The sequence below is a fragment of the Macaca thibetana genome, chromosome 10 (assembly GCF_024542745.1).
Source record: "Macaca thibetana thibetana isolate TM-01 chromosome 10, ASM2454274v1, whole genome shotgun sequence".
Classification (NCBI taxonomy): domain Eukaryota; kingdom Metazoa; phylum Chordata; class Mammalia; order Primates; family Cercopithecidae; genus Macaca; species Macaca thibetana.
This window is the reverse complement of record NC_065587.1, coordinates 45,846,139-45,868,235: the sequence shown is the minus strand read 5'-3', so window position 1 is coordinate 45,868,235 and position 22,097 is coordinate 45,846,139. Positions and strand designations below refer to the sequence as shown.

Here is a 22,097-nt window from a genome sequence, read left to right as displayed (position 1 = left end):
GGATAGAGACAAATTGAAGATACTAATTTAAACAATTGTATTTTGGCAGAACAAGCACATAAGCCTCTCACCCAAAGTTTGCAAGCAAATATGTTGGTCTTAGTGGCATTGCAGGTAAATCACATGGTATGCTGCTTTAATATTGTTGACAACCTACTTCAAAACGGGACACTCAAATAACATCTAAAATTGGTGAGTTAAGCTAGAAATAGAACATAAGCAAAAACTGAGACATTTTGATTTTTCAATATATCATTACTTAAGATGAACAATAATCCCAAGCTTTCAAGAAAGATCTCTAATCCACGTGGATTGTATTACTTAATGTTTGATATCAAATTCCCATGATGGCTTGCTCTAAGAAAAAGCACTCTACACGATACATTTCTTTCTAGGAGGGTACAGAATGTAATTTCATGTTTTAGTTTAAAAGAGGTATTTTCCCTGATTGATATCTCTCACATTGTATCTAAAGACAAATAAAAGACTTACAAAGCATAAGGGATATCGGAAAGACTAGTTTTAACTTTTGATTTTAAAGTTCCAAAAGATATGTTAGGCAGAAATAATAGTTAACTTCAAACAGCAATGGCAGTCTTTAAGTCAATTGACATTAAATCTAAGACAGAATAACTTTCCTAATGTATTTACCACATGCCAGACACTGTTCTGAGAGTTTAAGAGTATCAACTTATTTAAACCATACAACAACTTAGAAGCTTGCTCTTATCATTATTATAATTCCCATTTTACAGATGACAGAACAAAGAAGTTCAGAAACCTGCCCAAGTTCACTTATTGGAGCCATGATTCAAATGTAGCATCCCAGCCTCTTTGGCTGTTTGGTTAGCCACTGTACCATTGCTGCTTCTAAATAAGCCTTCATAGCAAATATTATTGGATGCCAATTGTATTAGTCTGTTCTCATGCTATTAATGAAGACATACCCAAGATTTATAAAGGAAAGAGGTTTAGTGGACTCACAGCTCCATATGGCTGGGGAGATCTCACAATCATGGCAGATGACAAAGGAAGAGCAAAGGGATATCTTACATGGCAGCAGGCAAGGGAGCATATGCAGAAGAACTCCCATTTATAAAACCATCAAATCTTGTGAGACTTATTCACTATCATGAGAACAGCATGGGAAAAACACGCCCCTATGATTCAATTACCTCCCACTGTGTCCCTCCCATGACACGTGGGGATTATGGGAGCTACAGTTCAAGATGAGATTTGGGTGGGGACACAACCAAACTGTATCACCAATGAACTGTTTTAATTGCAATTTTTTTAAATAGGAAAAGTATAGATAAAAAGAAACCCAACAGTCACCTAGATTTCTATTTACATATTTTTCCAATGACTTTTCTATATCTATATACATATATGTATACACCAACAGAGATCAATAGAAATGTGCATCAAAAGACATGGTCAAAGAATTCTCTCTGAAAGATAAAAAAAAGATCACTCAGAATTCCACTTTTATACTCCTTAAAACTGCACTGAAAATTATAACTTAGCTAATAATCTTAGGAAAACAGCATGAGGACAATAATAAGCTTAAAAGGGGTAATCACTCTAAAGCAAGTTGCACAGGTTGAAGATGTAAATGAATAACAGGCAAAATTGCTACCTTGGGATTAACTGGGACTCTTTACAAATTCTCCAGTGGTAGCTGAGGATGTTGAAAGCAAGACTGCCAGGTATGAGGGCGAGGTACAAATAACCCATGACTCGTAAATGTGTGTTTCTTTTCCCTTGTCATGTGTAGGTGTTCACACAGCAACTGCTATTTCAGACTGTTGTCCTCGGTTTCTCTTACCTGTGTCCCTCTTTTCGGGAACATCTTTGTGATATACATACGTATATATGAAATATGCATACATATATGTATATCTCAAATATGTGCATATACATATGTGAGATATACACATATATGAGCTATACCTATGCATATGTATAGCTCATATATGTTAATACACATGCATATATATACACACATATATAAAACATAAATATATTACAGGTGAGAGAGGAAAGAAAAGAGAGAGTGAGACGGAGGATAGACAGAAGGGTAGAGAGACAGGCTTTCTCAATCCCAACAATTTTTCCCTATTCATTCCCTGCCCTTGCACTCCATATTAAATATAAGAGGATAATTGAAAACAACCCGATTAAAAATTGGGCCAAAATGAGAATGTAAACTGGCATAGTCATTATGGGAAATAGTATGGATGTTCCTAAGAAAGTTAAAAAATAAAACTACTATATCAGTCTGTTTTCACACTGCTGATAAAGACATATCCGAGACTGGGAAGAAAAACAGGTTGAATTGGACTTACAGATCCACATGACTGGGGAGGCCTCAGAATCATGGTGGGAGGTGAAAGGCACTTCTTACATGGCGGTGGCAAGAGAAAATGAGGAAGATGCAAAAGTGGAAGCCCCTGATAAAACCATCCGATCTCATGAGACTTATTCACTACCATGAGAACAGTATGGGGGAAACTGCCCCCATGATTCAAATTATCTCCCACTGGGTCCCTCCCACAACACATAGGAATTATGGGAGTGCAATTAAAAATGAGATTTGGGGCCGGGCGCGGTGGCTCAAGCCTGTAATCCCAGCACTTTGGGAGGCCGAGACGGGCGGATCACGAGGTCAGGAGATCGAAACCATCCTGGCTAACACGGTGAAACCCCGTCTCTATTAAGAAATACAAAAAACTAGCCGGGCGAGGTGGCGGGCGCCTGTAGTCCCAGCTACTCGGGAGGCTGAGGCCGGAGAATGGCGTGAACCCGGGAGGCGGAGCTTGCAGTGAGCTGAGATCCGGCCACTGCACTCCAGCCTGGGCGACAGAGCGAGACTCCGTCTCAAAAAAAAAAAAAAAAAAAAAAAAAAAAAATGAGATTTGGGTGGGGACACAGAGCAAAACCATATCAACTACCATATGATTCAGCAATCCACCTCTGGGTATATATCTAAAAAAATGAAGGCAGGGTAGCTGTAGCCCCAAGTTCATTGCAGCATTATTCACAATAGCCAAGATATGGGAACGACCTATGTGTCCATCAGTGGATGAATGGATAAATAAAATATATATATGGACACACACATATACATGTGTATAAATATACACACACACAATGGAATATTCAGTCATACAAAAGAAGGAAATATTGGCATTTGCAACTTGAACCTGGAGGACTTTATGATAAGTGAAAGGAGCTAGACACAGAAAGGCAAATACTATATGATCTCACTTACATGTGGAATCTAAAAAAGTTGAATTCATAGAAGCAGAGAGTAAATGGTGATTACCAGGGGCTGAGGTCCAGGGAAAATTTTGGTCAAAGGGTACATACTTTCACTCATAAGATGAATAAGTTGCATGGTAAATATAAGTTAATAATACTGTTTTGCTCACTTGAAATTTGCTAAGAGTATATCGTAAGGGTCCTCACCACACCCTACAACAAAAACAAAAAAGTAGCTATGTATGGTGAGGGATGTGTTGATTTTTTTTATATATATATATATAATATATATATAACTTATATATATTATATATATAATATATATAACTTATATATATAATATATAACATATATAATATATATAACTTATATATATAATATATATAAGTTATATATATGTTATATATATTATATATATAATATATATGTTATATATAATATATATGTTATATATAATATATATGTTATATATATTATATATATGTTATATATATTATATATATATAAAATATACACACACACCCCCCATGGAATACTACTCAGCCATAAAAATAACAAAATAATGTCTTTTGAAGCAACTTGGATGGAAATGGAGGCCATTATTCTAAGTGAAGCAACTTAAGAACAGAAACCAAATGCTGCATGTTCTCACTTACAAGTGGGAGCTAAGCTATGTGTATTCAGGGTCATAGGGTAGTATAATGGACATTGGAGACTCCAAAGAAGGGAGGGTGGGAGTAGAATGAGGGTTGAAAATTACCTATTGGGTACAATGTACACTACTGGGGTAACAGGTACATTAAAAGCCCAGACTTTGCCACTATATAATCACATCCATGTAACCAAAAACCACTTTTACCCTAAAGCTATGAAATTTTTTTAAAAAGAACCTTCTACAGAGCCCCTAATAGTTCAGATTCTCAGTCCCCAACCTTAGAGTGTTCTGAATAGCAGCTATGGGATGAGACTAGGGCACGGAAATTTTAATACATTCCCCAGGAAATTCTAAAACCTTTGGAACCAATGCTATAATATACCTCCTTCATTACTCAGGAAAGGAAACCGAAGCGCACAATCTTATATGTGAATGAAAACACCCATAACCATAATATGATAATGATAGAAGCACTTATTATCTGTCAGGCACTGTAGAATGTGCTTTTGTTATATCAGATGCTTATGCTATAGGTACTGTTATTACTTCCGCTGTATGGATGAGGAGCCAGAGGTTCAGAGAGGTTATGTAACTTGCTCAAGGTCACACAGCTAGTAGGTGGCAAAGCCAGCAGTCTGATTGCAGAGTTCTTACCCTCAACTACTGGGCTGTACTAGCTCTTCTTATATAATTTATATGTATCTGTCACATAGTAGAACCTGACCACTCTGAAAGCATTGAATATATAGTCTTATACTCCAGGATAAACTCAAATAGATAAATATATGCCTCAGTTTTAACACTGCCCTCATGTGGACAAAACTCTGCTGTCTTGTATAATTTACCAGTTTCAGAGGAATTCATAAGTGCTGATAATGGCAGAGGCTGTGCACATTTTGGGGAAAGGAATATATGAAATATCGCTGGGGACCAAGTTAAATGTTTAATAAACAACCTCCTTTAATCCTCATAGCAATTCTCTGAGGTAGGTACTTTTATCCTCATTTTACAGATGAGAAAACTGAGGCTGAGAAAAGCGGATGTCTTGTGCCAGGTCACACGGCCAGTCATCTGCAGGGCAGGGATTGCAACCTAGGCCTGCCAATCTTCATGTTTTCACTCTATTGCTTTTATCTTATCTGCTGTAACTCCTCAGTCTCCCCCAGCTGTCAGAAGCTCAGAAGAGATCCATTGTTATGGCTGAATCATATCGCCCCAAAAGTTGCTGAAGTCCTAACCCCCTGTGAATGTGGCCTTATTTGGAAACAGAATCTTTGCAGATGATCAAGTTAAGATGAGGTTATTAGAGTCGGCCCTAATCCAGCATGACTGTTTTCATATGATGAAGGGGAAATTTAGATGTGCATAGAGGGAAGATGGCATGAAGATGCAGGGAGAAGATGGCCATCCACAAGCCGATGAGAGTGGCATGGAACATGTTCTCCCTGATGATCCTCAGAAGGAACCACTGCTGCTGAGAACTTTATTTTGAACTTTTGGCCTTCAGCACTGTGAGACAATACATTTCTGTTGTGTAAGCCACCCGTGCATGGTAGCCCAAGGAACAAATGCAAGTGTTTTCAAAGTGAACCTGCGGCTTCAACCCTCTCATTTTTTTTTTTTCCACCATAAACAGCACCTGCAGACCCTCCTTCCCCATGAGAGGATAGCTGCCCTTCCCAGAGTGCCCTTCCCACCGACCTTCCTCGAAGTGCTGAACTGTGTGGGTCGACATCACCACCGGAACCCCGTTCTGAGCAGACGCGTTGTCCTGAAACAGACCACGTGACATTGTGAGACAAATCTTGGGGGGCAAAATCAGAACTCAAGGAAGAACCTCGAAGATACAAGGATGTCTCACAAAAATTAAACTTAACTTAAAGGCTGTGTTTCTAGAAGCTCCCCAGCTTTCTATCACACCTCGGAGAACCAAAATAACTCACTCCAAGAGTGGACTCCAGTTATTATGAGAGCACACAATGGTGCCTCAGCTCAGGTTATCCCACCCTCACAGGAAGCTCTGACCCCTCGCACGGAGGGCACCCCAGGCTCAAATGGACACTTGTCAAGTCAGGGGTGGAGCACGAGTTTAATATGCGGATTCTGACACCTTTTAGGTTATCCTCACTCCACTGTCTTGCACACACAGACACAATCAATCAGCAGCCAGGACTTTTTAGTCAACACACTTGTCAAATACAGGAAGTTCTTTTTTTTTTTTTTTTTTTTTTTTTTCCTGCTGATGCCCCTTTAATGGTTACTACACTACCTTGTAAATCTCTGCTTCTGGTTCATTCTCTTGGTCTTCAACTCTTTGGGGAACGCTCATTTGGTTACCCATTGCTCCTATAATGGAGAGGAAGAGAGAAAGAAATCAAAACCAAACGAAACTACATGCGATACGAAGCTGCAGAGGCCTGGCAAGTTGCCCATGGCTGTATTATCATCAGCTGAGATCAGAACAAATTGCTTGTATTAGTCCGTTCTCACACTGCTATGAAGAAATACCCGAGACTGGGTAATTTATAAAGAAAAGAGGTTGAGGCCGGGCGCGGTGGCTCAAGCCTGTAATCCCAGCACTTTGGGAGGCCGAGACGGGCGGATCACGAGGTCGGGAGATCGAGACCATCCTGGCTAACATGGTGAAACCCCGTCTCTACTAAAAAAAATACAAAAAACTAGCCGGGCGAGGTGGCGGGCGCCTGTAGTCCCAGCTACTGGGGAGGCTGAGGCAGGAGAATGGCGGGAACCCGGGAGGTGGAGCTTGCAGTGAGCTGAGATCCGGCCACTGCACTCCAGCCTGGGCGGCAGAGCGAGACTCCGTCTCAAAAAAAAAAAAAAAAAAAGAAAAGAGGTTGAATTGACTCATGGTTCTGCATGGCTGGGGAGGCCTCAGGAAACTTACAATCATGGCAGAGGGCACCTCTTCACAGGGTACCAGGAGAATGCGTGCGAGCTGGGGAAATGCCAGACGCTTATAAAATCATCAGATCTCGTGAGACTCACTCAGTATCACGAGAACAGCATGGAGGAAACTGCCCCAATGATCCAGTTATCTCCACCTGGTTCCACCCTTGACGTGGGGATTATGAGGATTACAATTCAAGATAAGAGTTTGCGTAGATGGCTCAAGCCTGTAATCCCAGCACTTTGGGAGGCCGAGACGGGCGGATCACGAGGTCAGGAGATCGAGACCATCCTGGCTAACACAGTGAAACCCCGTCTCTACTAAAAAATACAAAAAAAACTAGCCGGGCGAGGTGGCGGGCGCCTGTAGTCCCAGCTACTCGGGAGGCTGAGGCAGGAGAATGGCGTGAACCCGGGAGGCGGAGCTTGCAGTGAGCTGAGATCCGGCCACTGCACTCCAGCCCAGGCGGCAGAGACTCTGTCTCAAAAAAAAAAAAAAAAAAAAAAAGAGTTTGCGTAGAGACACAGCTCAACTGTATCATTGCTTATATTTATTTTGGGGAATAGAAATGAGATTTTGGACTCATCTATTCAAAAGAATTAAAGTTAAATGCAGTCATAATTTTCAGTTGCATTTCACTGATAGGGGAAAATATTTATCATTATGAAAAGTGTATTCAGTGTAGATAGCATTTTTTTCTCTCTTAGCTAGAGTCACAGCTATTAAGATTTTAGAATGAGGGTAATTGAAATAATAATTTTTAGCTTTTTCTGATTCTCAAACTAAATTAATTCCCCTATTAAAACCTTTTACACTACTGCCTTTTTTTTTTTTTTCATAGCATTTAGCAGGGTTTGTAATTATATACTTACTTGGGTATATCGTCATGCTTTCATTGATTTAACACATATGGTCATGTGTCACTCAAGGGGGAGGAAATGTTCTGAGAAATGCATCGTTAGACGATATGATGGTTGTGTGAACATCATAGATGGTATAGCCTACTACACACCTAGGCTGTATGGTATAGCCTATTGTTCCTAGGCCACTAACCTGCACAGTGTGCGACTACATTGAACACTTGGGGAAACTGTGACACACTGGGAAGTATTTGTGCACCTAAACATATTGAAACAGAAAAAGTACAGTAAATACGTAATACTATAATCTCATGCGACCACTAAGTGTATGTGGTCCATTATTGACTAAGGTATCATTATGCAGCGTATGACTTGTCTATTGAGCACAGCTATGCGAGGCACTAGGGTTACAGCTGTGAATTAAACACGCAAGGCCCTCTGACTTCACAGAGCTGAAATATGGTACACAGGGAGAGAGTTAACATATGAACAATAAATCCACAAATGAGGTCATTTCTGATAGTTCAAGGCAGCATGGCACAGTGGTTATGAGCACAGACTCTAGAGCAAAACTGTCTGGGCATGAATCCTCTCTCTGCCCCTTGTGGCTGTGTGTGCTTGGGAGAGTTAATTAGCCTCACTGTGCCTCATAAGACTGCTATAAGGACCCAATGAGTTAATGCTTGTGACCTGGTTAGAACAATGTCTAGCTCATGTTAAGCAAAACATATGTGCTTATTAAACAAAAACGCATAGGGTTCTAAGTTGTGAATAAAAGTAATTTTTTTTTGAGATGGAGTCTCTCTCTGTCGCACAGGCTGGAGTGCAGTGGTTCAATCTCAGCTCACTGCAACCTCTGCCTCCTGGGTTTCAACGATTCTCCTGCCTCAGCCTCCTGAGTAGCTGGGATAACAGGTGCGTGGCACAACACCCGGCAATGTTTTTTTTGTATTTTTAGTAGAGACGGGGTTTCACCATGTTGGCTGGGCTGGTCTCGAATGCCTGACCTCATGTGATCCACCCGCCTTGGCCTCCCGAAGTGCTGGGATTACAGGCGTGAGCCACTGCGCCCCGTCGAATAAAAGTAATTAATAACATCACGTGAGATGGGATCATATGGGAGATGGCAGGTTGTGGCAATGCTGGGTAGGATAGTTCTGAAATGACCATTAATGTGGTTATGGTCCCATAGGTGAAGGGCAAAGCTGAGTATTTATGTCTCCCTTCCAAAAGAAATGGTAAGCACCCTGAGGTCAAAGGCAGTGTCTACCTTCACCCAATTTTGTATCTCCTAATCTTAGCAGTGTGTTTGCATTTATTGGGAGCTCAATTATTATTAGTCAATGGAGGGAATAACCATGGATAACATCTCTCACATATGAGGCACAGACCTAGGTACACAACCACATCATCACCAAACCTCTGAAGAGCTTTGTTATAATGATGATGATAACAGGAAATCATTACTCAGCATGTTCTCAATTCCAAGCTCTAATTTCTGAGTGCTTCACCTGTATTGTCTCATGTAGTCCTATAGCGTTCCTGTGTGATAGAGGCATCCTTATTTCATTCTTCATATGAGGAAGCCGAAACTCAAGGGGCTTAAATTATTTTCCAAAGGTCACCCAGTTAATGAGCAAGTTTCAAACACGGTCTGGCTGTGCTCCTAACCACCGGAATGTTCTGCATATTACTAGCTTTCCTTAAAAAGGTGGAATGGAGCCTCCCAAGACTCACCAAGGACAAACATCCAGTGAGGAACTGACTCCTAATATATCCGATCCCTACACGAGAACCCTTGCAGCCCCTCCAAAGACCTGCTGTCTTGCCACCTAAAGTTCTCTTGCACACATAATTCCAATGTAGCCCATCTCCAAAGACCTAGCTTCTGGCTTATCTGCTCCATTGGCTCTTGGAATAAAAATTAGGACTTTTGATTTCTGGCTGAAAGGAGCCAATGAATCACCAGGATTCTTGTGGATCTCTCGCCTTTGGTGTGAGTTTATACTCCCTGGTAGTAGATGCGTTGAGCAATTGGATATTGAGGAGGCCAAACAAAAGGTCGTGGATCTCACCATGTGTTCTCTTGCAGGAATTTAATACATAACCAAATCTGGGGATTTTGTATGTCTTCTGATCATACCACATGATAAAGCTGAGCACTGCTAAAACATATAGGACACTTGTTGTTTTGTACTCTTTTCTATTTATAAAGATCCATGACTCAAACACTTGCATCAGATCATCGCTTCTGTCTGTTAATGGGACAATAACATTGAATCCTCAAGACCAGGGTTGGCAAAGAACAGCCAGATTCAGCTCACTGCCTGTTTCAGTAGGCCAGTGAGCTAAAAATGAGTTTTAAATTTATAAATGGTTGGAAAAAAAAGAAGAATCATAGAATGTGACACATGAAAATTATATGAAAGTCAAATCTCAGCATCCATAAATAAAGTTTTGCTGGAAGATAGCCATGCCCTTTTATTTATATATTGTCTGTGATGGGTTTCATGCTATAATGATGGGGCTGAGTACTTGCAACAGAGACCTATGGCCTGCAAAGCCTAAAATATTTACTATCTGACTCTTTACAGAAAGTTTACCGGGATTTGAACCTACTATGTATAAAAACAATGACGACAACTCTAAAAAATCATAGAAATGATAGAGTAATAACAATAACAACATTTGGTGAGCGCTTACCATCTGTTGAGAAACTGTTCTAGGAGCTTTATTTGCAGTAAAACTAATTTGCTCTTTGCAGCAATTCAACAAGGCAGAAGTATTGTTATTTCAATTTTGCTGGTGTAGAAACTGAGGCATGCAGGTTAAATATCTTGGTCAAGGATACACAAAAACATGGTCATAAATGCACATGCGAGAATATATATACACAAAGTATCTATCTAAATTCAGCTTTTAACAAGTTTTAAAATTATTTTGACAGTAGGTTTACAAACTTTATTTTAAAGCTCTTCCTATTTAATGTAAATTCAATCCTAACAGAGCTACTTTGAATCAACGCTGGAGGTTATGAAAAATCTTGGAGCTGGAAGATGCATGGTGTATGGAAGTAGGAGAGAAGCTTTTTCTTCTCACAGAGTTGGGGTTGCATTATTCTGATCATTGCACATCCTAAGTAGCCTCTCGGCCACTTCAAGGTGAAGGGGACTGAAAGAAGGAAAATCTAATCGCATGTCTTTTTCAGTGATAACCTGGATTCAGATATTGTCACTTTCCACTAGCAGTTACAATGCATGTGTTGCTAAATTGCTCCTGCCTGTCCGTCAACCTTTTAAGGAACAGGATTTATCTGGGTGGGACAAAAGCAAAAGGTTACTGCCATCTGTTGGCTGACGTCAATATTAGCAGAAGTGAATTTATTCAGACTACAGGACTAGGTCCAAACAACTGGGAGGACTGAAAGAAGCATTTTGATGTTTTGCAATGAAGTCTTCTGTTAACAGTTGGCAAGAAGATGGCAAGTCTTTCAGTGCCAGTGCCCCCAAGGTCCTGGAACTCGTAATAATGATACCATATATGACTTGTATGCAGAGCTTGCGGTGTGCCAACCCAGCGCTGAAGCTCTGTGTAGACACCAGTGCAGCACACAGGATGGGAATGTGGGCTCTGGAGTTTGGAATCTCCGAGCATTACTGAGCCTCGCTGGGCCTCAGTTTCCTCATCTGTAAAAATCGGGATAATTACAGCCTCCATCTCAAGGGGCTGGTATGAGAATCAAACCAGTGAATAGAAGCAAAGTGCCCTGAACAGGGTCTGGCACATAACGAGCATTGTGCAAGTGTTAGCATGAATAGGACTCTCCCCGATATGATCTTTGCTCTTTGAAGCCCGTTTCTCCCACAGGTGCCTGGTAGTGAGACTCTATTGAGGAATCCGGCAACATTTCTGAATCCCGTGATCCTCTCACCAAAAAGTCAAGTTGGGGCCCTGGAATTTGTATTTTTAGCAAATGCCCCAGTGATTCTCACAGTATGAAAAACACTGTGATGGTAAAACCATCTTCAAGGCTTTTCCAGGAATGAGGATGTTCTAGGACACGGGACTCTTTATGTTAAAACTGGAAAATCCTGGGCAAACCAGAATGACTTACATGGAGACTTTTTTTAAAATCCCCATTTAATAGATGGGAAAACTGAGGCTCAAGGCAGTTCAGACAGTAATTTTTGTCTGTAATAGTTTTCTCCCATTTCCCAAAAAGAGAAAAATAAATCAGATAGAGTTTTTCACGATAAACATACAAGCGAAAGAGCTAGCTTTCATTTTTGAAAAAGAAAAAGTTTGAATGGGGTGTTAAAATGCCCTTTCTTTCATGAACTGATTATATGAGTGTTTTGTCTTTATGACTTTATTCGACATTAAACATACTGGTGGGTGGAGGGGTGTTGCTTTTGAAATTAGACTTGTGTTTGAGGGTTTGGCACTTTGGCACTGGGGGTTGATTGTGGGGGATCAGATGAGAAAGCCCCTCCACTTCCCCGCCTCCTGCCTGTGTCCTGGGGGCCCGTCCCCAGAGTTCCCAGACAGGGCTGCACGTGAGAACCTCCTGCAGAGTTCTGAGATCTCCATGCCCAGGCCCCAGCCAGACCGAGGACAGCAGATTCTCTGGGGTGGGGCCGGGCGTCGGGGTACTTTCGAGATCTCTAGGTGGTTTCCATGGCTGAGAGCCCCTGTTCTGGATATTTCTGGGGTGAGAGAATGAGTGTCTCCTGGGGTCAGAACTCTCCTGGCTGCTGCCTACCCTGACCTAGACAACCAGGCCCAGGGATTCTCAGACTGAGGAACAGCTCAGGCTTCGGGGTCCACAGACCACCATCACCCAGGCATCTGAATACACTCATAACCTTTCTAGGGGCACTGCTTTGCTGGCGCACTGTTTTGTCCGCTTGCAAATCAAGAGAACTGTCCTGGGTCTCCAGTTTCCCTTCCTCCAGAACTGGCGGGCGGGGCAGGCTTTGCAGCTGGTTGTTCAGAAGCAAGCCCGCATGCCCCGCAGAGGCTGCCCGAGTCGAGCGGTCATGCCCTCCTGCATCTCTGGGGCTCCCCTCTCTCCTCTTGAGAACAAGAGCTCTGCAGTGAGACAGGCCTCTGTAAAATCCCACCATCATGGGGCTTTGGGCAAAGCACTTGACCCCTCTGAACGTATCTTTCTGGTGGAAAATGACAGTATTCATAATGGTGACAATAATAAACACAATTTGGAGTGTTTTCTCTGTGCTGAGCAGTTCTGATTTGCATATATTTGCTTCTCTTGGTCCTCCCAGCAACCCTCCGGGTTAGGTACTTTTATTTTCCCAGTTGTCTGATGAGAAACCGGAGCACAGAGGTTGAGGCACGTCCTGATACATCATGGTACCGTGGGGAGGGGTCAAGGTGATGGGAAAGTGCCTGGCAGGGCACGCACCTAGTAGGTGTTAGTGATATACATGTCCCAAACTCAACTCATGATGGTTCGACTGACAGTATTTCAACTTTATGATAAGTATCTATCTATCTATTTATCTATCTATCTATCTATCTATCTATCTATCATCTAATTTATCTATCTCTCACACACACACACTATAGAAATAGATGCCATATTTACAATGTCTAGGGTATTTTATTTTGGTCCCAATTTTCCAGGACTGTATATCTATATTTCGTATTTTGGCTCTTGTCCTATTCCTTGATGACTTCCATTGCTTTGCTAAACGCTTTCTCTTTGGAAATGTGCTGTTCTTTGTTTCTCCCTCACAGTAAGTGGAGCACAGTGTTTCTGGAGCCAGGAGCGATTTCTGCCCCCAAGGGGCATTTGGAAATGCCTGCATGCAGTTTTGATTGTCACGGTTCAGCTTTGGGGGGCGTGCACTGGCGTCCGGTGGGTAGAGGCTGGGGATGGTGCTGCAATGCCCAGGACCGCCCCCTTCCCCCAGTGAAGAATTGCCTGCTTTGCTGAGGGTCGCTTGTGCTGGTATTGAGAGACCCTGGTCTAGCACCCGGACTTGGGGATTTTCTCCTCATGTTGATAGCCAGGTGTCACCTAGGGATCTGCATTTCTGAAAAGCACGTGAGCAAATTCATCTGTGGTGGTGAAATAGCGCAAGCCCTCTGCGTGGGCTCCCCTCTGGCTCACACTGGCCATGTGCATAAGCCCGGGCTCCTTGTCTGAGAAGGGAGGGGTGGGAGGAAGGACCATAATAGATTCCTTGCATGGAGCTCCTGTGAAGATTAGAAGGGTGTGGCCCATGTGTTGTATAACTGGGTGGCTGGTGCTCAGCAGTTGAGGAATAGAGATAAGCTGTTTGTATAAGCAGTAAATAAAATGGGCCATACATTAGCAGTAATAATAGCTAACATTTCTGTAGTGCCTACCTTATGCCAGGCATTGCTCTGAACGCGTCTCTATGTTAACTCTACATCCTCATCAGAGCCCTATGAGGCAGGCATCTTTATTGTCCCCATTTTACAGATGCAGAACCTGAGCCCAGGGTACTCAAGCTCCTCACTTAAGATCATGCTATGGATTCGTGTTGGATTCGTGTTGAAACCCTAACGTGCAATATGACTGCACTTGGACATATGGCCTCTAAGGAATCAAGGCTAAATGAAATCAAAGGGTGGACCTTCATCTGATAGAATTAGTGTCATTATAAAAAGAGACATCAAAGAGCACTTTCTCTTTCTCTCAACGGTGTGAGGACACAGCAAGAAGGCAGCTGTTGGCTAGCCAGGAAGAATGGTCTCACCAAGAATGCATCAGCCAGAACCTTGATCTTGGACTTCCAACCTCCAGAACTATAAGAAAACAAATGACTGTTGTTTAAGCCACCTAGTCTATGGTATTTTGGTTACCGCAGCCCAAGCTGACTAATACAGAGCACCTTCTAGTAAGTGGGAGAATCAGGACTTAAACCTCGCAAACTCAAGTCGAGAGTTTAGACTCTTAACTTTTTACTTTCTATACTTTATACTATCTCTTCTGCTGTATAAGTGATGTTATAATTTTATGAACTATTTATATGTAATACAATAGAACATGGAATATAAAATATTTCTTGTATATTCATTCTTGAAATGAGAAAATTATAACTAGGCAAGGAATATATATGGTACAATCTAAAGTGAGGATTAGGCTGGGCGCTGTGGCTCATGCCTGTAATCCCAGCACTTTGGGAGGCTGAGGTGGGTGGATCACTTGAGGTCAGGAGTTCGAGACAATCCTGGCCAACATGGCGCAACTCTGTCTCTGCTAAAAATACAAAAATTAGCCAGATGTGGAGGCATAATGCCTGTAATCCCAGCTATTCGGGAGACTGAGGCAGGAGAATCGCTTGAACCCGGGAGGCGGAGGTTGCAGTGAGCTGAGATCGCACCACTGCATTCCAGCCTGAGCAACAGAACAAGACTCTGTCTCAATAAATAAATAAATAAATAAAATAAAGTGAGGATTGAATAATTGAAGAGTCATTGATAATCACTGTAAGGATATAGCACCAGGGCTTGGCAGTACTCAGGTAAGTAAATGTTAGTTATTGCTAATGTTATTCATTTAGCTTATTATTGTTATAATTGAGTTAGCTCTGTGTTCTGATCCATGAGTGAATTGGCCTCACGGAGGCTGCCCTCAAATCCCTCCTCTTCTACGCAGTGATAGATGTTCCATGTCGCCTCCTTGTAGTTACAGATTAACAGTAGGCCCTCCTCCTGGAAACAGGCCAAACGCCAAACCCCATGAAAGCTGGCCTGGAGAAAGCACTTCTGAAATGTCATCGCCAGCAGGCAGCTAGATGACTGTTAAATGGAAGGGGAGGTGGTTTTGAAGGGTGGAATGGTGACAGAATTAGTCACCAAGTAAACAAGCAACACCTTCGATCAATGCAATGGAATGTAGGTAACCCAGGGGCCCTCCTCATCGCTCAGCTGAAGGTGATGCCGACATGGCGAGGCTGGCACACCCAGCAGAACCAGCCCTCTGCCCCCAAGGTCAGTAAAGACCTTGCAGGAGGAAAGAACAGACCCGCTTTGCCTGCCCCACAGTCCTGCAGCTCCTTGTGTGTGCCCGCACGGTGCTAGGAACACGGTAGCTATTATCAGGAGTGCCATGTACAGTGCTACAGGTTGCCTCCTGCACAAGGGGACACAGGCGACTGAAATCCAGTCCTCACTGTACTGCTCAAGCCCTGATTCCTGGTATGGGACTTTGTGGGTCCGGGGGCAGCGGTGCCTTTATCGAAATTACCTTGGGTGTTTAGGGCTGCTTGGTGATTGATGTTTTGCTCTTGGAGTACTTAATTATGTTTGCACAAATGGGTGGTAATCCCAAAAATCTTAGAGCTCACTCTCATAGTCTTATTATTGCACCAAACAATTTTTTTTTTTTTTTTTTGAGACGGAGTCTCGCTCTGTCCCCCTGGCTGGAGTGCAGTGGCGCCATCTCGGCTCACTGCAAGCTCCGCCTCCCGGGATCATGCCATTCTCCTGCCTCAGCCTCCTGAGTAGCTGGGACTACAGGCGCCCGCCACTGCGCCCGGCTAATTTTTTGTGTTTTTAGTAGAGACGGGGTTTCACCGTGTTAGCCAGGATGGTCTCGATCTCCTGACCTTGTGATCCGCCTGCCTCGGCCTCCCAAAGTGCTGGGATTACAGGCATGAGCCACTGCGCCCGGCCACCAAACATTTTTAAATGCATGATAATCGCAGGTAATGTTAATTGGAGGCTTACTATGTGCCAGGCAGCACCAGGGTGAGCATAGCAGGGCACAAAATGTAGGAGGGCAACCATCTCCAGTGCAGAATCGACAGCAGAGAGTGAGCGCCTCCCTGCATTTTATCTCCCAGGTGCTCACTGGCAGAATAAATCCCATTATTCCCTGATTGCACAGACAAAGAAACCAAGGCTGAGCAATGCATCCCCTCCTCTCACGAATGGCACCTCCACGAGAGTAGGCACCTTGCTAGTCCTACCTGCCCAAGAATAGCAGTCAGAAAGCTACAGAGAGGCACACCTGGGGTTTGAACCTGGGTCTATGTGACTCAGGCACTTAAATCCTGAACTGCTTCATGGCAGGGCACTTGGCTTGAAGAGAAGCTGCAGACACACAGACAATCAACTCACATCTAATACTCGAGCAGGACAGATGGGCCTGCATGGTGCAAAGGTCCCCCTGCCCCCAACCCGAAGCCTTTTTCAGTTCCTCTCCCTCCACGTTTCTGGTCATGGTAAAGCAGGCAGAACCCATGGGCTTTAACGGGCCCGTTGCTTTTCCCAAAGTCCATGCCTTTTTCCTAAAATCAAAACCCTTCTACGTTCCAGAACTCTTTGGAAAAAAAGAATCTTCTATGATTTGGGACATTGGTTTGTTCCCCGACCCTGGCTTAAATGAAAAGCTACTTTAGCATGCCCCGCCCCGTCTGTCGTCTTTATTCAGGAGGAAGCGCCCTCTGCAGACCCTGAGTATATACGCCCAGGACCTGAAGCCGCTGCGATCGGCTCAGGATCCCCACAAGGCTGAGGTGGATCAGACCCTGGATTTGGGGGGAGCAATGTAAGGGACGCCGAAAAGCTCAGTCATGGAGATGAATAGTATTTTAACATGAAATTTATGAAAATCAAAATTAACTCTGTTCCTGATCTTATCTTTCCCTAACATGTTGGTAGTTTGTTCATCATGGGTGTCTTGCCACTAATTCTGACTTCTAAAAATGTTGTGTGGGCCGGGCGCGGTGGCTCACGCCTATAATCCCAGCACTTTGGGAGGCCGAGGCGGGTGGATCACGAGGTCAGGAGATCGAGACCATTCTGGCCAACATGGTGAAACCCCGTCTCTACTGAAAATACAAAAAAAATTAGCCGGGCGTGGTGGCGGGCACCTGTAGTCCCAGCTTCTAGGGAGGCTGAGGCAGGAGAATGGCGTGAACCCAGGAGGCGGCGGAGCTTGCAGTGAGCGGAGATCGCGCTGCTGCACTCCAGCCTGGGCGACAGAGCGAGACTCCGTCTCAAAAAAAACAAAACAAAACTAAACAAAAAAACACAAAAACATTGTGTTAACATACCATTTATCTCCATGACAGAGTTTTTGGGCATCCCTTAAATTTCCTGCCCAAGGTGACAGTCTCACTGGCTGCACCCTCATCCCAGGCCCGACTGGACTCCAGTTCCACAGCGTCCTTTTCATGAGACCTTGGAACCAGGTCCAGGTCCCTCTTCACCCAGCCTCATGTTCCTAGTTGTAAAACGGAGATGATGGTAACAGCAAAAACAAGAACCACAGCTAAGAGTTACTAACTGCATAGGTATTTACGTGCAGTAGTCCTCTCAGCCCTTTGATCTCAGTACTGTTATTAGGTTCATTTTACAGATGAGGAAACTGAGGCCCAGAGGGCTGAGGGAACCTGCTCCAGGGCACCCAGCCAGCCCGGGGTGGAGCTGGGGCTGGTATCTGGCCGTGTGGCTCCAGCGCACCCGCATTCTAATCGCAATGACTCTTCCAGGCAGGAAACTGGTTCAGAGGGACATGTAAACATCAGAGGTCCTGCAGCCGGGATTTGAATCAGCAGCTCTCTCACAGGGTGGTCTTGAGAGTGAAATAAGATTCACAAAAGGCAGTCCACAAGTCCTTTTTCCTATCTCCCTACTTATTTAGGCAATGCCTAAGGTGAAGGCTCAGATTCCACTCAGCTGTGGGGGATTCTTGCCCTGATGGATCCCCAAATCACACAGCCTATCCCTCCATCCACTGACTTCTCCCCAAGTCCTGTGCTTGAAAAGACCCTCAATAATGGTTCCACCAAATAGGAGCATTTACGTGGCTATGTGCCTGACACTGACCACATTGTCATTTGCTCCTTGTAAAGCTAAGAACTTTGAGATGAGTGCCATCTTTGGGTTCATTACACAGATAGCGAAACTGAGGCTTACACACATCCAAGGCCACACAGTGAACAGAAGGCAGAGCTGGGATCAAACTTGACCCTCTCTGACCCCTGGCCTCTAGATGACACCGTCTACCACTAACAGCAAACTCTCCAGCCATGCCTAAAGGATCTGAAAGCAGTTACCTGCTGAGCCCCTGTGGGAGTATCTTCAGTCCCCTGGTGTCCCCTGGAGCTGCTCCTGCACAGGGTCCTGGGTCTCCAGTGCGTGCTGTCCAGTGCCAAGCTGTTGGTGGAGCCCGGCTCCTTGCACTTTGCTTCCTTGTGCAGAGCCTGCTGGCTGAATACACAGAGCAGGGCAAACACAAGCCTGGGTGGAGTCCTCCCTTCTCCGCCGATCGTCCTGCAGAAACAGGTTCTCTTCCTGATGTGGGGCTGCCCTCCCAACTCCAATAAAAACTGAGCACCTGACTCCTCTGGCATTAATGCCTCCCTGGAACCCCAAGTATTCTACCCAGTGCCCCTCACCCACTGAGGCTGCTGGGTTGACCTGGGTAGGCAGTTTCCTTCCCCAGTAACCGTAGGTCATGGTCAGAGCAGGGAAAACACGTTCTGTGAGATTTTGCAGTTCTGTCTGCCTTTTACCTTCATTTACTTCAGAACACCACCTCCACCACCACCTAACCACCTAATTGGAAGGAAATAGCTTCTCATCCACTCGACTACCCCTAGTTGTGTAAACCTTACTCCCAAAGGGGTTTGGACACCAGAAATCAGGTAACCTCAGGGTGGTTTACTGCTCTGGAGACATACCATGGTGTTGGAAAGGGCATGCTTTTTCTTTGCAGGCCAGAAATTCGACAGACTATGCAATTTATTTAATTCAAGTTTAGAGTGTCTTGCAAGGACATATACAATAGATTATGAGAGCATGAAATAGCATGTAACAAAAGAAAATAGAAGAACAAAATTTGGAACATCAAATGAGAACAGGATTGAAAATAAATGCGCATGTTGATTTACAGACTTGCTATGAAGGGTTTGCAGATATGACTTTGAGCTTCCTAACAGCCAATGCAAGAAAGGAAATATGGTAAGTTACACTACTTGGTGCTCTGGAAAAGACATTCAAGAGAATTGCAAAGCAATAATTATTGTGGTTCTATTCAACAATATACTCAGCTTAACCCCTATCACGAATACTTGTCGAGCATCAGGCTATATGTAAGCCTGAGTTTAGAGAGATGAGTAAAAGATGGTGGGTCTCTACCCTTCTTGCGCTCCATGTCATTGAACATACAATCCTGTAAATATAAACATAGAATTACAGGGTGTGATCCTTATTATAAAAGAAAAGCCAAGGCAGCTAAGAGAGAGAAATAAAGCTGGGAAAGGCCTCTTTCAGAAATCACCATTTAAGAAAAAAAAAAAAATACTATTTAAATAAATGCTGAATACACAACCAGGCACACCATAATTAGGGCTGTAAACTCAATTCCAGCTCAGCACTGTACATGTCAATCTGGAATATAGTAAACCCAATTATTTTATTTTATTTTTTTTTTTTTTGAGACGGAGTCTCGCTGTGTCTCCCAGGCTGGAGTGCAGTGGCGTGATCTCGGCTCACTGCAAACTCCGCCTCCCGGGTTCACGCCATTCTCCCGCCTCAGCCTCCCAAGTAGCTGAGACTACAGGCGCCCGCCACCTCGCCCGGCTAGTTTTTTGTATTTTTAGTAGAGACGGGGTTTCACCATGTTAGCCAGGATAGTCTCGATCTCCTGACCTCGTGATCCACCCACCTCGGCCTCCCAAAGTGCTGGGATTACAGGCTTGAGCCACCGCGCCCGGCCATTTTTTTTTTTTTTTTTTTTTTTTTTTTTGAGACGGAGTCTCGCTCTGTCGCCCAGGCTGGAGTGCAGTGGCCGGATCTCAGCTCACTGCAAGCTCCGCCTCCCGGGTTCACGCCATTCTCCTGCCTCAGCCTCCCGAGTAGCTGGGACTACAGGCGCCCGCCACCTCGCCCGGCTAGTTTTTTGTATTTTTTTTAGTAGAGACGGGGTTTCACCGTGTTAGCCAGGATGGTCTCGATCTCCCGACCTCGTGATCCGCCCGTCTCGGCCTCCCAAAGTGCTGGGATTACAGGCTTGAGCCACCGCGCCCGGCCGTAAACCCAATTATTAATCAGCTGCCATGCACACACTAAGTACTGACTCAAGCCTGGAGGCTTAGGAGCTTGGGCTCTGGCCTTGGGTTGAGACAAACAAGGGCTCAGATCTTGATTCTTACTGATCTGCTGTGGGATTACGAGCAAGCTACTGTGCTTGCATAAGTCTCTGTCAGCCCCCTCGGCTGTGTGCTCCTTTGTGATTATTTTGCATCTATTCTTGTATCTCCAACTCCTAGCACCCTGCAAAACGAGGATGGGAATCCCTCTATGATAGAGTAGGTACTCTGCAACTCCTGGCTGATTGGACTTGCTCTTTTTTTTTTGTTTGTTTGAGATGGAGTCTTGCTCTGTCACCCAGACTGGAGTGCAGTGGTGCTATCTCAGCTCACTGCAACCTCTGCCTCCTGGGTTCAAGCAATTCTCTTGCCTCAGCCTCCCAAGTAGCTGGGACTACAGGCGTGCACCACCTTGCCTGGTTAATTTTTGCATTTTTGGTAGAGGTGGGGTTTCTCCATGTTGGCCAGGCTGGTCTGGAACTCCTGACCTCAAGTGATCCGCCCGCCTCAGTCTCCCAAAGTGCTGGGATTATAGGTGTGAGCTTATAATCTTAGAATTTAATGTTCTTAATAACATTTTCTTTTCTCTAGCTTACTTTATTGTAAGAATACAGTATGCAAATGTAACACATATAACATAGAAAACATGTGTTAATACATATAACGTAGAAAACATGTTTATGTTATTTGTAAGGATTCTGGTCAACAGTAGTCTATGAGTAGTTAAGTTTCTGCAAAGTCAAAAGTTATACTTGTATTTTCAACTGCACAGGATTGACGCCCCTAATCCCCGTGATGTTCAAGGGTCAGCTGTGTTAAGATTTTCAAGATGGCAACCACAGAGCAATAAACCAAGCTGAGGATCCTGGGTGGAGGTAGCAACAAGTCTTCAAAAGTGCAGACTTCTTGGTGGAAGAATTTACTTCCCGGTGTCGACAAAGTAGGGAGTTCACTAAGGGTAAAGTTTCTCCTTGCTACACAGACTTCAGGTGGTGCTCACCATCACACCCCCGACTTGGTTTGCCTCTTAATCTTCTCTCTTTACGATCTCCACCCCTCTTCAAATATTGACAAGCACACGTGGCTGTCATCTCCTGTTATCAAACTGCTTTTCTGAAAATCAGGATGGAGCTGGTTGTTGAATCGAAAAGAGTCATTGGAAAACTGAAATCGGAAAACTCCCCAGGACCCTTTCCAGACCTGCCCCTGCCTCCCTGCATATATTCTGTCCTCCACACAGGCTTCTCACTCATGCTAAGCCGTGTTCACTGGGTTTTTGATCACTGAACCAGAGGAAGGCATGACCCAGACGT

At 44.0% G+C, this 22,097-nt stretch overlaps 2 protein-coding genes across 5 annotated transcripts in view; one reads left to right on the top strand and one right to left on the bottom strand.

The window, feature by feature from the left end:
* The window catches only part of BCAS1 (brain enriched myelin associated protein 1), a 127,579-nt gene extending 108,499 nt beyond the window's left edge, over positions 1–19,080 (bottom strand). For 2 of the 4 annotated variants that reach the window (XM_050746530.1, XM_050746531.1), the window contains exons 1-3: positions 18,748–18,876; positions 6,189–6,265; positions 5,621–5,690 (exon numbers count right to left, since the gene is read on the bottom strand). In XM_050746530.1, coding sequence (XP_050602487.1) covers positions 5,621–5,690; positions 6,189–6,260 — 142 coding nt within the window. In that variant the 5' untranslated portion in view covers positions 6,261–6,265; positions 18,748–18,876. Of the gene's footprint in view, positions 1–5,620; positions 5,691–6,188; positions 6,266–18,747 lie in introns of all 4 variants that reach the window. The other 2 variants (XM_050746529.1, XM_050746528.1) reach the window with 2 other exon arrangements.
* The window catches only part of PFDN4 (prefoldin subunit 4), a 161,186-nt gene continuing 145,966 nt past the window's right edge, over positions 6,878–22,097 (top strand). The window contains exon 1 of the mRNA XM_050746536.1: positions 6,878–6,882. The gene's annotated coding sequence lies outside the window, so the exon portion shown is untranslated. The remainder of the gene's footprint in view (positions 6,883–22,097) is intronic.